The sequence below is a fragment of the Dendrobates tinctorius genome, unplaced genomic scaffold (genome assembly GCF_039654945.1).
Source record: "Dendrobates tinctorius isolate UK_male_01 unplaced genomic scaffold, ASM3965494v1 ptg000015l, whole genome shotgun sequence".
Lineage (NCBI taxonomy): Eukaryota > Metazoa > Chordata > Amphibia > Anura > Dendrobatidae > Dendrobates > Dendrobates tinctorius.
Window position 1 is genome coordinate 25,481,584 of NW_027361683.1, and position 15,968 is coordinate 25,497,551.

The 15,968-nt window shown below is 40.8% G+C and overlaps 1 protein-coding gene across 1 annotated transcript in view; it reads left to right on the top strand.

Moving 5' to 3' along the window:
- Positions 1-8,382, top strand: part of PSMB2 (proteasome 20S subunit beta 2) — a 28,687-nt gene extending 20,305 nt beyond the window's left edge. The window contains exons 5-6 of the mRNA XM_073562974.1: positions 6,047-6,096; positions 7,067-8,382. Of these exons, the coding sequence (XP_073419075.1) occupies positions 6,047-6,096; positions 7,067-7,168 (152 nt within the window). The 3' untranslated portion in view covers positions 7,169-8,382. The remainder of the gene's footprint in view (positions 1-6,046; positions 6,097-7,066) is intronic.
- The last annotated feature ends 7,586 nt before the right edge of the window (positions 8,383-15,968 follow it).

Sequence of the window (15,968 nt, forward strand, 5' to 3'; positions counted from 1 at the left end):
TCCCTGGTTTCCATCATAACTCGTGTCCTCTTCTGGGTTACATGAATTCTATTGTGACTTTCTGGATCACACGGGTTTGTGTGAGCTACACGTGGCTTTTACAATGTAAGTCTATGGAGCCGTACTCTTCCACCCCCTAGACTTACATTATAAAGCGGCTTCCAGCTCGCACCCATATCTGTATGAGACGTCAAGTCAAAATAGTCATACTGTGTCTGAGAAGAGGCCAGGAGTGATGCTGAAAACCTGGGGAGACGGCGATCCATGAGTATTTCAATGCACATGCACTACAATTACACAGGTTTAGCCAATGGAAGTGCTTCTTTAACGTTAGGTGGGCATGGTCTTATGTTGTAGTTAGATTGTTGCGCATTATCCACTTTTCTGAAAACATTTGGACATGTTGTAAAAATTAAAAAATGTAACTTTAAACTCCAGCGGACAAAATCCAGGATGCAAAATTTTAAAAAAAAATTTCTTGCATTAGCAAAGATTATTATTAAAGTCCATCATAAAATAAATCCACACTTCTGGACAGTAGATAAATAGATTAGGGGAAGGGGGGGTTAGTCTCTCAGACTACGCGTTTCGGCGAATTAACGCCTTCTACATGGTCTGAGAGGCTAACCCCCCCCCTTCCCCTAATCTATTTATCTACTGTCCAGAAGTGTGGATTTATTTTATGATGGACTTTAATAATAAAAATCTTTGCTAATGCAAGAAAAAAATGTTTAAAATTTTGCATCCTGGATTTTGTCCGCTGGAGTTTAAAGTTACATTTTTTCATTTGAATCTTTCGTGGATGGCTCCTGCTCTGGTCTCCGTGCAGACTTTCTCCTGGATTGATATTGGATCTCACACACCGGGGTGTACGGGTAAGCTGGCTTTGAAAATCTGGAGTTTTTTTGTTGTAAAAATTGGAGCTTCTTAAACATGGTGTTTAGGCCGAGGGTTATTTTATTTTTTATTTTTTTGTGCCCCAAATACATTGATAAATGTGCATGGTTATGTCTTAAATTCATATCTTGCATTTCTCTGGTGCAATTGAAGAGAATTAATGACCTTTAGGAGCAGAGATAAGTCATTTGCCTTTAACATATTTTTATTTTTTTGTTGGTTTATCACTTGGGGGAATGTGGGACCTAGATGTAGCAGAATCCAGTCAGTTTCGAGCGGTTACTTTGTAATGCAGCCCTGCAAACATGCGATACCAGTGCTGAGACTGTTAGCGTGATAACACCCACACCTTTGCTGGGGCACAGAGTGTAGAGTACCCCCTGGTGGGACCTAGGTATCGCCTACACCCTCCTCCTGTCTTTGTGTCATGCCATCAATCAATCATTGCTTGTCTTCTGCACCCTTTCATTGCTTAATGTATACAGAGAAGTCAGTCTTCAGAGAGCCATGCCATGTACATTTCCTGCACTGACCGGTTGGTAAACCTTGCACTTGTATATTATTAATGAGTTAGTAAAGACCACCCACTTACTGATATACCGTGATATTTCATATGCATTCACACCTTTTCCATTGCGTGACTAGACTACTTCTTCCATTTATTTACCCTGCTCTAAATCATGTAATTTCCATATTTATTATGAACGTGTCAGCAGCTTATGAACTAAGGGAATGTAAGACTGCAAAGGCAAAAATGGCGTGTGGTAATTGTTTAACAGCGGTAGTTAAGGGTACTTAAACCACAGCGCTGTGGAAAAAGTGTATAGCGTCCCCCCGGCAGCCGAGCCCCTGGAGAACATGATTCGAGTCTGTTTTTACAGACCCCGCTTTTGCGACCGCCGTTATTAACCATATAACGGCGACCGCAAAAAAAAAAGCCGCGATTTTACATTTAATTTCTCTCTCCTCTGATGTGATCGCGCATCAGAGGAGAGCGAAATAAGGTCCCAGATTCCCCCCCCCCCCCCCCAGTACTTACGGTGGTCCTCGGGCCCTACTGCATCCTCCAGTGGGCGCCACCATCTTTGTCCAGGAAGAACATGGCGGGCACATGCGCAGTGCACCTGCCGAATCGGCAGGCAGATTCCATTCATTCATTGTACATTTTAATCACAGTGATCAAAATAAAAAAAAAAAAAAAAAAGATAAATAACCTCCCCCTTTATCACCCCCTTAGTTAGGGGAAATATAATGAAATAAAGAAAATATATTTATTTTCGTTTTTCCGTTAGGGTTGGTATTAGTGTTAAAGGTTAGGATTATGGATTAGGGTTAGGGGTGTGTTGGTGTTAGGATTGAGGGGTTTCCACTATTTAGGCACATCAGGGGGTCTCCAAACGCAACATGGCGCCACAATTGATTCCAGCCAATTTTGCATTCAAAAAGTCAAATGGTGCTCCCTCCCTTCCGAGCCCTGACGTGTGCCCAAATGGTGGTTTACCCCAACATATGGGGCAGCATACTCAGGAAAAATTGCACAACAACTTTGGGGATCTAATTTCTCCTGTTACCCTCGGGAAAATAAAAAAATAGCGGGCTAAAAAAATCATTTTTTGAGGGAAAAAACGATTATTTTTTTTTTAATTTTTTTCTCCTACGGCTCTTTTATAAACTTCTGTGAAGCACTTGGAGGTTCAAAGTGCTCACCACACATCTAGATAAGTTCCTTAAGGGGTAGGCACATCAAGTGCTCTCCAAACGTAACATGGCGTCTGATCTCAATTCCAGCCAATTCTGCACTGAAAAAGTCAAACGGCGCTCCTTCCATTCCAAGCCCTGCCTTGCGCCCAAACAGTGGTTTACCCCCAAATATGGGGTATCGTCATATTCAGGAGAAATTGCAGAACAAATTATGGTTCAATTTCTCTTTTTACACTTGTGAAAATAAAAAAAAAAATTGGTTCTGAAGGAAAATGTTTGTAATAAAAAGTTAAATGTTCATTTTTTTTTTTCCTTCCACATTGCTTCAGTTCCTGTGAAGCACGTAAAGGGTTAATAAACTTTTTGAATGTGGTTTTGAGCACCTTGAGGGGTTCAGTTTTTAGAATGGTGTCACCTTTGGGTATATTCTGTCATATATACCCCTCAAAGTGACTTCAAATGTGATGTGGTCCCAAAAAAAAAAAAAAAAATGGTTTTGTAAATTTTTTTGTAAAAATGAGAAATCGTTGGTCAACTTTTAACCCTTAACTTACTAACAACAAACATTTTTGTTCCAAAATTGTGCTGATATGAAGCAGAGATATGTGAAGTTTTATTTAACTATTTTGTGTGACATATCTCTCTGATTTAAGGGCATAAAAATTAAAAGTTTGAAAATTGCAAAATTTTAATTTTCGACATATTTCCGTTTTTGTTTTTTTTTATAAATGCAAGTCATATCAAAGAAATTTTACCACTAACATGAATTACAATATGTCATGAAAAAACAGTCTCGGAATCAGCGGGATCTGTTAAAGCGTTCCAGAGTTATAATCTCATAAAGTGACAGTGGTCAGAATTGTAAAAATTGGCCTGGTCATTAAGCTGCCAATTGGCTCCGTCACTAAGGGGTTAAACTACCTGTAATCCGTAAATATTTACTGAATGTCGGGTGTTTAATAGCCTGTGTACACAGGCAGACCGCACGTAGCAATGCGCACTGAGCCGTCTATATCAGATAGCATGCTCGATCGTAGTTCTCTGCAGCGCCAATACTGTTTACATCAGACTGTGCTGCCGAGAACAATAATCTTTTTGGGCGGGAGATATGATCAGTTCACTGACAAGCAAAACTGGGTCAGTTTGCACTGAAAGATTATCGTGAAATGATCGTTCCTTGGAACGTCCGGTCAAGATAATCTTGGCCTAAATTAACCTCTAGGCTTTATAGGGAATCTGTCACCCTTTTGAGCCTTTTGAGTTATTAATCTGGGCATATAGGTTGTATAGAGCTGCAATTAGCCATATCTGTATGCCTCCTGGATGGTGCCTTGTTCAGTAAAAATCCTCTTTCTAGCTTCAGTCTTCCAGGCTGTGGGGCGTAGGCTGCATAGTAAGGCTATGTGCACACGCTGCAGATTCACCTGCGTTTTTTTCTGCGCGGAACCGCAGGTAAAGTGACCTGCGGTTTTCCTGCGGTTTCACACCTCTACTATGTTAAAGGTGGGAAACCGCTGCGGAAACCGCCCAAAGAGTTGACATGCTACGGTTTGTAAACCGCAGCAAAACAACGCACCGTCAGCACAGCGTTTTTGAAAACCAATAGGGTTTCATTGTACTGTACTTGGTCTGCGGAACTGCTGCGTTTCCGCGGTGCCAAAACCGCTGCGGAAACGCAGCAGAATCCGCACTGTGTGCACACAGCCTAAAGGTGAAATCCCCACAGTGCAGCGGGGTGACTGTAGGCAGAATGCGCGGGCGCAGGTTTTCAGGCCACGCACATGACATTTAAGGGAAACTGAAGAGAAACGAAGGAGAAATCTTGTACAATCTGGAGGCTGTCTTACCTTCCTGGCAGCCTATGCCCCATAGACTGGAAGATCGAAGCTATAAAAGATTATTTTTACTGAACAAGCCAACATCCAGGAGGCATACAGGCATGACTAAAACTTCCTCCAGTGTATGCCCATATTAATAGCTCAAGGGTGACCGATTCCCTTTTAAATGTCAGAAGATAACAGGTGGGGTTACTTAGTCTCGGACCCAGACAATTCATTTAACTGCAACATTTATTAAAGTTCCTGGATCCAAACTACAAAGCAGAGTTTCCATATTCCATCACAGTGCTTCATCAACGGATTTCAAGTTTCTGCTGATACTGTGAGCTTTGCTTTGCTAGCATGAAAAGTACAAGTTAGTCATCCTACTTTATTAGTAGCTTCTCCAAAAACAAAGCATCTTAAACCAATACTACCCAGCATGAAGCTGATAGTAAAGTCGATTGACCCACCTTAAAACCACTCACAATAGCCTGGGGTGTTGTACGGAGATTGCGGAGTAGTTTTCAGAAGGTGGTGCTTTCCTCCCAGACTCCGAGAACTGGAATTCCGTCATGCCTCCTTCACCAACATGACTAATTGATTATTGGGAGGATTTGTCTCATATGGAACATGTTTCTTTCCCATGAAAGTTATATTTTTTTCATTGTAAAAGTGTACATTTAATTATGGGCACAAGCTTGCGGTTTCCTATGAAAGCTTTCTCGCTGTAACTGCCGTCTTTTCCTGCTACTTGGTGAAGAATGCTTTTCCAAAGATCCCATCCCTGTACCTGTAGACCATCTCGTTCTTGTTCCTACAGGGCTAACAATCTTAGTCCACTTTGGGGATTGGCGCAAAGTTACAGTAATGTTTGCAGGGACCAATGGAATATGGAGTATTTCAAGGTGTCCTTGTTAAAGGGAAGTTCTCAAATTCAAAAGTCACGTGATGCTTATGAAAACAAGCAACTTCGCAGTTTACCTCTTATTAAAAATACTGTCTTCAAGAAGAGAGGGATTTTCATTCTGCAGTTTACTGATGGTTGCCTAGGTTCCTGGTGACCCTGCAGACTCGGAGTGGACAGTTTCCTAGTTAAGTATCATCTTCTACTTTCAGGCTTTGTTGATGGCTTGATCAGACCAGCATTGTTCCTTTTGCACTTTCCCAAGCTGCAGAGGGAAAGCTGCTTCTACCAGCTACATGGGAGAGCATGTATGCCCATGCTGCCTCCTGGCCTGACCATGTTTAGGAGCACACTGCCCCCTGCAAAGCCGGAAGCCATGGACAGGGAGCATTGTGCTCTTGCAAACAGAACAACCTTTTTTAGGGCAACATGAACCAGATGCATTGTGATATTAGTTGGTAGAGGAACTAATAAATATTGCTTCCTTTTTTCTTTTATTTTCCTTTTACATTTTTAAATGGTTATTCCCATCTTCAACATGTATGGGACTTCCACATTATATTGACTAGGCGGATTCAGCTCAGTTATCGATTCCACATGTCTTCTGAATAATGTATCAGTTTGTGATACCAGCATTTTGCCCATAGTTTCACTTTATTGAGCATTATATACATGACTTATATCCATCCTTTGTATTAATGTTTACATTTTGGTTTCATTGTAGATCTCACACGGGAAGAGGCTGTTGAGCTTCTAAAGAAATGTATTGCAGAGGTAAGAAAACTGCTTAGAATCTGTCGCCAAATGTCGTTTCATGACGTCGAGATACTATGTATTTTCTACAACACTTCTTAGTTCGCTATGGAGCAAGTCATGCTGAAATAAGGGTCGGGGCTAATGATACTTAATGTAAGAGTTTGCCATAGACCTTGATGGATGATGGTTAAGTGGTAAAGGACAAGCAGCATAACAGAAGTAAAAACCCTCATGTGCCATACAAAAATAAAATGTCTGTGTGCTTGCCCTTTTATATGGCAACCCATTGGTTTCTTAAAAATACACGTTACTACATTCTGCTTTCCTAAAGCTGTCTAAATTTTAGACAGTGCAAACTTAGACCAGACTGTCTTGAAGGTCAGCCAAATCATATCACAGTGACTTGTGATATCTGATAAATTTGGCGTATCTTATGAACGTCTAGTCTATGTTTACAGATTTTATTAGTTGGCTTATATTGGTCTATTAAGTTATGACTAGTTATGGCGCATGGGATCATATTTCAGCCCATGACTAGTGGTCCGGTAGGTCCCACACCACACCATAAAAATGTTATTGCTCAAATTAGGCCAAAATTCTGACCCTGGTAGCATAACGAATCCTCACCATTTTGTAATGTAATTTGTGACATTTCCGCTATGAACTGTTTTTATGAAAGCACCACATGTGCCCAACATTTACAGTGTACAAGGACTCTGTTCTCATCAGTCTGTTGTGACTGGCAAATACAAAGAGATCGGTTTTAGAACACGTTCTTTGCTGACGGCCATGACGAGTTCAGCATTCAAGCCTAGTCATAATATTTGCTTTTTACCTGCATGATTCAATGGTAACAGTCTGCTAAATGTAGCCATTCGACCCTGTTTCTGATTCTTTTGCGCTCATGTAATTTCTTAGCACCTTTAAGCAGGAGTTGCTTGCTTACACACACCCTTGTTTTGTTATATGATTATTTTTTGTCTTCCAGCTCAAGAAGCGGTTTATCCTCAGCCTGCCTGCTTTCACTGTTCGGGTTATTGATAAGGATGGAATCCATGATTTAGAGTCCATTCCAGCATCAAGTGTATAAATCTTCATCCCCTGTTGTTAATTTTTTACTTTGCTTTCTACCACTTTTGAAAACTTGTTTCAATAAAGTCACCCAAATAAGTATGGGTCTATCAACAAAAAATTGTGTGAATGATATGCTTACAGATCGATTTCAGGATTAACCCAATAATGCACATGCACCCTAAATTTGACCCTCCACCATTGTAAATTACAGTTTATGTTTAAAGCTCCTGCAATCTAGCAGTATTGGCCATCGACTCTCAAACACTGTTGGGGACCCTGGGGAAAAGGCAGAAACATTTTATTACCAGCTGTGTCTTCTCCTTAGTCAGCTACATAGCTCTCAGTGAACACTCTGCAATGAACAGAGGCCTTTAACACAGCTGATGCTTCTATAGGACCTGGCGATCATATGATTACCTGGTGTCTGCCCAAAGTAGCTGAGCTACTATGTCCTAACAGACCCAGATTACCTCTCTCAGTGAATTTTGTCACTTTGGGGAGTTGTTTTCCTCTATAACTCGGGCTTCTATAGATGCACCAGTGACCGTGCAAAATATGAGCAATCTAGAAAAAAGTTGCAAAGGTCTTTAAATATATACAGTATATATATTTTCTAAAATGCCTTGAGAAAAGTTGTCACTTCCACAAAAAATATGAAAACAATCAGATTTTGTTCATATAAAATAAATTTTATTGCATAAATAAAACCAAAAAACCTTGCACACCTTACATATTCACAAGACCATAATACCCTCGAGAGTTACTTCAACGGATGGCATTTTTCTCGATTTGGTTCTTAAAAATAGATATACATTACACAGTAATTTATATGTACCTACAAACAGAATTAAAGATACTACAATCTGCACCGCATGAAATACAGCCACATCGGTGGCAAAAAATTATCACAAAGTAGAAAGATCCAGCTCACCGATTTGTGAAAAGTTGTTTTAAAACTATCTCTATTGCTGATATCCACCAAAAAATAAGCCCTCACATGGCCATATTGACAGAAAAATAAAAAAAAAGTTATGGCTCTTGGGAAGAAGGGGAGCGAAAAGCAGAAACTTGAAAACGGAAAAACCCAAGGTGGTGAAGGGGATAATGATGATGCCCAACATCTAGCAAGAAACTTCTCTACATGTTAGACATAATGATTAACTGTGCGTCATGTAACTTACACCTACTTTCAAGCACTGTAATGTGAATAAAGTTTTAATGTTCAAAAAAGTGATAAAAGCTACCAAAGGCTAAAGTGAATTAGTGCAATTATAAAAGACTCGCTTTCAAACCTGTATTGTTACAGACTATACATAAAGGTATCTGTATATAGTCACATCACAGACTCCAATGCATATATATGGCACATGCAACTATTCCCAGTCCTGGATGGCCAAGTGACTGGACAAATAATATCAGTTTGGACCACACGAGTTCAACTGTGACCACAAAAGGACAAAATCTCTGAGTATCCTTCTTGTTAGGAGGTATGGTAAATAACAATCAGAAAAACTGAATGTAAAACCATAACCTCTGCCCTGTAAGGGTTATGAAGAAATGATAATACTCATATTTTATAATTGCATCATGAGTGAGCAATAATAACATCCATCTAAACATTTGAATAAATATGATCTGGAATAATCTCACCCATGTATGTGGAGGAAGTCAGCTGTAATCTCTATACAGCAGGAATTTGTCAGGAGAATTGGGGAGCAAGTTTGTTTTTGCTGGACAAGTTGTACTTTTGAACAACACCATTGGTTTTGCCATATAATCTACTGGAAAGTGGAAAAAATAATTCAAAGTGTAGTGAAATTGCAAAAGAAAAGTGCAATTCCACAACTGTTTTTTGTTTTGCTATTTTTTTTTTTTTTTTTTTAACCATGTTCACTAAATGCTAAAACTGTCCTGCCATTATGACCCTCCAGGTCATTACAGGTTCATAGATACCAAACATGTCTAGGTTCTTTTATTTAAGGGGTAAAAAAAAAACCACACGTTTATATTAAAAAAAAAAAAAAAGTATAATTTTCCGAGAGCCATAGCGTCTGCATTTTTCATGGTAAGGGGCTGGGTGAGGGCTTATTTTTTGCACATTGAGCTGACGTTTTTACTGATGCCATTTGGTTCTGTCGTTTTGATTTCTATTTTCTCGTTACACCGTTTACCGGTTTGGATTCATTCTTTTTATACCGGGCAATTCTGAACACTGCAATACCAAATGTGGTTTGTTTGTTTTTTTTGTTTGTTTTTTTTTTAAATGGGGCCAATAGGGGGTGATTTGAACTTTCTTCTATATATAAAAATGAATGTGTGTGTGTGTCACCAACCAATCACGAAGCATCTTTCATTTCACCAGAGCTGTTCGAAAGAAGCTGAGCTATGATTGGTTGCTATGACCAACAGTTTTCCCACTTGACAACACCTCAGCAGACACTGACATGGTGGGAGAAATATAGCATCCGTGGGAACATAAGCTCCCATCCATTGTCTGCCCCCCCCGAAAAGGAGCACAGAGCACGTGACAGAAATGAATCCCCCACTCCTGTGCCCATATACACATCACACATCCTCCATCCTATAGGCACATCTTCCCTCTTAAAGGGATCATTGGTATGGAAGTCAGAGCAAATCCATCCAGCGCTTTGGTTTTGACCCCAGGCCTCTCTTAAAGGGATCCCTGGTATGGAAGTTATGGCAAATCCCTCAGCGCTCTGATTCTCACCCCAGGCTTCTACTAAAGGGATCATTGGTATGAAAGTCAGGGCAAATCCACTCAGCGCTCTGGTTCTGACACCAGGCCTCTTTTAAAGGGATCCCCAGCATTGAAGTTAGGACCGTTCCACTTAGGCTATGTGCACACGTTGCGGATTCCACTGCGTTTTTTTTCCGCGCGGAAACGCAGGTAAAGTGACCTGCGTTTTGGTCTGCGGTTTTGCCCTGCGGTTTCACACCTCTACTATGGTAGAGGTATGAAACCGCTGCGGAAACCGCACAAACAATTGACATGCTGCGGTTTGTAAACCGCAGCAAAACCGCGTGGAAAAAACCGCACCGTCAGCACAGCGTTTTTGAAACCCCATTGGGTTTCATTGTACTGTACTTGGTCAGCGGAACTGCTGCGTTTCCGCAGCGGCAAAACCGCTGCGGAAACGCAGCAGAAACCGCACCGTGTGCACACAGCCTTAGCGTTCTGGTTCTGACCCCAGGCTGATGGGATGATGTGGGAGAGAGAGATTTTTTTTTTTGTCCGGCAAGTGTGAAAGAGGCCTTACCTGACACCATGAAGTAGACCAAAAGATCCTCAAAAGTTAGACATCATGCTGCAATCCAAAGAAATTCAGGAACAAAGCATATTTGGACTGCTACTCCAACAGTAAACTCTGCCGAACTACCCTGTGAGTTCTCAAGGTTGTCCCAGGTAAGACCTATCTACTGTTACTCCTTAGTGGCTCTGGCAGTCACTATGTGCGAACATGCGGTTTCATTCTGCTGTTCTCATGATTACCTCGAGACAGTGAAATATTTTTTGTGCTGCTGTGCACAAATGATAGAGTACATCAGAAAAGTTTTTAAAAGTATTTCATCGAGATTTGAGGAGAACTTTTTTTTTTCTGTGTCAGAACAGTATGTGGGGCAATAGCACATCATAATGCACAACTCCACCTGCTGTGGAGGTGGGCCACCTCATCTCTTGGGTCCCTGTACAACTGCACAGGTGTGCACTATTAGTCCTGATTGTCCAGATTTCATCTACAGTCCTATTGTATTAGTATATAAAAGGGGCTAAGGAAGAGAGTCCCTCTGACCTCTCTGTGTGCACGGCTGGGTTCAAGCAGTGACACACAACTCACACACTTGCATGCGAATTAGAGTATTTTTTTTCAGGAGCTGTCTCAGCAACAGAGTGCTAGTATGATTTTTATATGGGTTTACTCCCTTATATCCCTGTATAGGATGTTTAATCTTGACTTCGGTGGAGATACTCCTTTTCATCACAATGTAAATTGACATCATACACACGGCTGTATGCCACTTGTAGACTTCTATGAGCCGCGCTATACCTCTGATTTTATTAAGGAGAAGTGCATTTTCCTTGAGTACTTTGTATAGTCTTTCAAGAAAAAAATAATTGTAACAAGCCACAGCATATTCTGGTGTACTCTGGAAGAATCTGGATTTACCCCACACTCGTCTCTAACCGTCTGCAAATACCCAGGCTGCTATGTTTCTTACTGATACTTTGTATACAGCGATGCTTCAGAGTTTGTGAATCCTTCAAAATTTTCCATATTTCTTCATAAATTTGACCGAAAACAGGATTAGAAATTCACACAAGACCTTAAAGAAGAAAAAGAACCAAATCAAACAAATTAATAAAAAATAGTGGACATATGTTTTTATCGAGGAAAATGATGGAAAATCACATGTATGTGAATCTTTGCTTTCACTACCTAGCGTGACCCCCCTATTCATCAATAAGTGCAAGACAATTCTGGTAATTATTGCTTGGAATAATTTTAACCCATTCCTCCCTACAAAACGGCTACTTGGGGGGGGGGGGGGTTCCCCCATGACCTGCTCAGTTCAGATGCTTCCAGAACTTCTATGTTGGGTCCCTGAGTTTGCTGCAGTTTCAAAAACTGAGCTTGGATCAATCCTGGCAGATAATGGCTGTGGTACAGTTGGGTCCCTGAGTTTGCTGCAGTTTCAAAAACTGAGCTTGGATCAATCCTGGCAGATAATGGCTGTGGTACACAGCAAGGATCGGCCTATAACATCAGCAGGTGGTACCTGCTTCTGGTAATCTAAATGCTACAGTCAATCTCCCAGCATGTGGCCATGGACCCCCTCACCCTTGGAGACTCAGTTTGTGGGGTGCTGATAGATTACGCCTCCAGCAGCTGTCATAGCACATGTCTGCCTTAAAGGGCCTGTCACCCTAAGCGATATCGCTAGCAATATCGCTATAACGTCACTGGTTTTGTGATGTAGCAGCTATATTGCAAGCGATATCGCTATGTCTGATACTTACCTCCGACCGGCTCCCCTGCTGGTTATCGCTGATCGCGCGAGAACGTCCTGGACCGTTTCTCGTCGTCAACTTCCTGCTGGGCTTCCTGTCGCGCCGACGAGCGACGCGTGGACGCAGGTGGAGGACGTCAGGATCGTCGCGTCTGACAGGTAAGTAGCGACCCCCGACCCCTGCCATGTCGCTGGTGAGATCTGCCTGTGTGGCAGCTCACTAGCGACCACTTAGCGATGCACCAGCGATCTGACCGGGTCATATTGCTGGTCGGGATCGCTGGTGCATCGCTAAGTGTGACAGTACGTTAAGAGTGCTGCTATGAAAACCAGCTTGTGTCTGTGCTTCATAGGAGACTTATACTGGATGGACAATCACTGGTTCAAAATATAAAAGTGTGAATCCCCCTTCCTTCTCCTTCATGAAATTTTTTTTTTTTTTTTAAATGCACACATTTAGTATTGGTGTCTGAAAAAGTCCAATCTACTAAAATCTAAAAGTAGCTCAATCCCTAAATGCCATAATGAAAAAAAAAAATCAGTCAGAATTGCATTTTTCATTTTTTGGTTGACGCATTTCCGTTAAAAGTAAGTCTAATGTTTTTGTCTCGTTTACTTTATCTACTTTTAGGACTTGAGGGTAATTCTGATTTAGTTTAGTTAAATCTATGCAGAAATTAGAAAAATCCTGAAGTGTTCACAAACGTTCAAGCGTCACTGTTTGTGGCTTATTTGTCTACGTGAAGGCAACATGTTCCTTTCACAGAAGGGAAATTTAGAGAATTCATTGTATCTTTTACTATTTGCATATGGAGAATGTTTGCCCTGTTGGATTCCAGTGCTCTGTATGTCTGCATTAGAACTATTTAATGGTAGTTAAGATACCTGATGAATATTTATTGGGGATATCGTTAGTCATATGTTCTATGTCTATTGAAAAATATCTATACCTGCAATCTAACATCCTTGAACCCAAGTATAGATGCTGTTTTAGTTAGTACAGACTTCGGATGTAAAGCCCTTCATATGGGGCAGATTAGCACATGAATCTGATCCTAGTCACCTTTTTTTAGAAATGTTATTCATTCCTTACATTCCATATGGTTTTAGCTTTTCTGCGTAGTGGGAACTTGACCTTCCCCTCTCTAATAGTTTGCGAGGTGAAGCCATGCTATAAGAGCTGGATGATGGTTGTGTAGCTCCGTCTCTTGAGATTAAGGTCTACTATATCTGCAAGGATCCTCCAGTAATGGTAATCTGACATTGGGGATGGACTGTTCTAACCAGCAGTTATCAGACTGGTTCATTTACTTCCATCCACAGCAGGTGATTAATAAACATATAACAATTAGCCATTTCCCACACACCCCCATCCTCACGCCCTGGCAGTAGCAGAGGGCGGAGGGTGAGGATGCAGGCAGCATATGTTGTGCCTAAGGCATGGTTTGGATGTCAAATGTCCCTTCCCCCACTGGCAAACTGAAACAACTGGGGTCACACTCCTACAACCTGTCTAGTGGGCACCAAACTACGTAAAATGTACTGTTTTAGCACAGTGAAAATGTTATAAATATTCAACGTTTCTCCCAACTACATCTTGTGTCATGAAGCACAACGATCCTGTGAATGCATTTGTGTTTTTACAGCTGATGTGAAATCTAGATAGGAATTCTTATTTGATTTTCCTTAAAGGAATACAATGTCTTGTAATATTAGGCATAATAGAGTTGTTGCCTTTAACTTGAATAGTTGCACGTCCTACACACAAACACAACAGGAGATTTGCAGAGAATGACGTACCACCATTAATTTACACCATTGGAATTTGCATTGCATGTGCCTGCAGTATGTTGGGGAATATGGGGCATGGCCCTAAGCGACGTCAGGCTTATTGTCCTAAACCAGGCACGTTAGATGTAATTGAAAACCCATGTCATGAATGACAAATGTTATTTCTGGTAAGTAAACCCCCCCTTCATGCATAATAGATAGCTGTAGGCCAATGATTGTTCAGACAAGCACAACTGTGCTCTCTATGAGAGAGCCACTGCCAGGCTCCACCGGTAACAGTTTCTTTATTAGATAGCAAAACAATGGGGGTTTTTTTGGATTAAACTAGACTGGTTCAGCCGACGTTACAGTAATTTTTATGGGGGGGGGGTACTGTAGTGTGTATGGGGGCATAATGTGTAGGAAAATATCCTTTAAAAAAAAAAAACATCACCACAAATGCTTTACAAGTGTTTCTTTTTGTTTTTCAGAAGTACACAACATATTGGATTATAGGCTAAAGGGGTAGTCTCGTGGACAGTTATCACCAGTGATGAGCGAACATTCTCAGGTGCTAACCGAGTGTCTTCGGCATGCTCAAAAAATATGTTTGAGTCCCCGCAGCTTCATGTCTCACGGCTATTCAAAAGCCACAACACATGCAAGGATTGCCTAACAGCCGCAAGACATATAGGCACGGGGACTCAATCAAATGACTTCGGCGTGCTCGAAAAATATGTTTAACACCTTATCCAAGCATGTCCGCTCATCCTGCCGATAGGTGATAACTTGTTTTCTCTGGTCAATCCCCTTCAGGCTCTTTTCAGACTTGTACCCACTGGCAGACGACCTTTTTATGCATTTTATGCATTAAGCTTTCTCAATTTTTTATATTTCTAATGCAGTAATGCAATTCATTTTTCATATTTAATGTTTGCATGTTATGGCGCTACAGTGTTCTTCCTTTTTTTGTTTGGGTATATTTGAATTGGTGACTCTAGGTTAAGCACCTGTTCACACTTTGTTTATGCTTGGATGTGACGTTCAGTTTTTTGAAATTTGGGTTTTTGTGATTAGACAGCCTCATATTGGGATGAAAGTACATGTCCACAGAGCTGAACCAAGTGAAATGCCCAGTTGAATAATAAAATGAACACATTATGCGCCTGTAATTTCAGTGCCCTGTATCTCCACAACAATGTGTCGAAAAAGAGAATTTTTATGTACTATGTGCAGGAATGTACAGTTTAAAAGGCTAAAATTGGTGAAAGGGCCTCTTTAAGTACCATATCTACCTTAAATAATATCTGTATTAATGGAAGGACCCAACGTTTCCCAGCAGAACATTGCCTTTAGCATCAATTTGCCTCTGCCAATTTGACTTCTTCCATAGTACACCCTCATACCATCTTCTTACTAGGTAAGTCATGCGATCACACCTAGCCATCCACATGATAATACAAAATGTGATTTATCAGACAAGTCCATTTTCATCCATTGGTATATGGTCCAGTTCTGATGCCCATATGCTAATTTTAGGAGCTTTTATTAGTGAACAGGTGTCATCATGGGCAACCTGAATGATTTGTGGCTATACCATTCCATACAAATTAATGTTCTCTGTGATATAAAGGTGCCAGAACTCATTGAAGGTAGTCTGTCAACCCAAATTAACAGCATAAACAAAGAACATAGCCTTGTAGGGGACATAACCACAATAAGAATTATGCCTTTAGGCTGGATTCACTCATCTTTTCATCGTGGTTATGGACTATGTTGTATGGAACGGTCATGGGCCTCCTCACCCAAAATCACCAGCCTCATAAAAGCTTTTGAGGCTGATGAGTTAAAGTCAAATAAACTGATACCGTTGATGGATGATAAAATATATTCAGTATATATATTCTTTCATCTAGGCTCTGACAACCCCTTCTAACACAGGAATGAAGCCCTTAAAAACTACCGACTATGAATTCAATGGCCAACATTGAATAATTTTACATTTTATCACTGTTTGC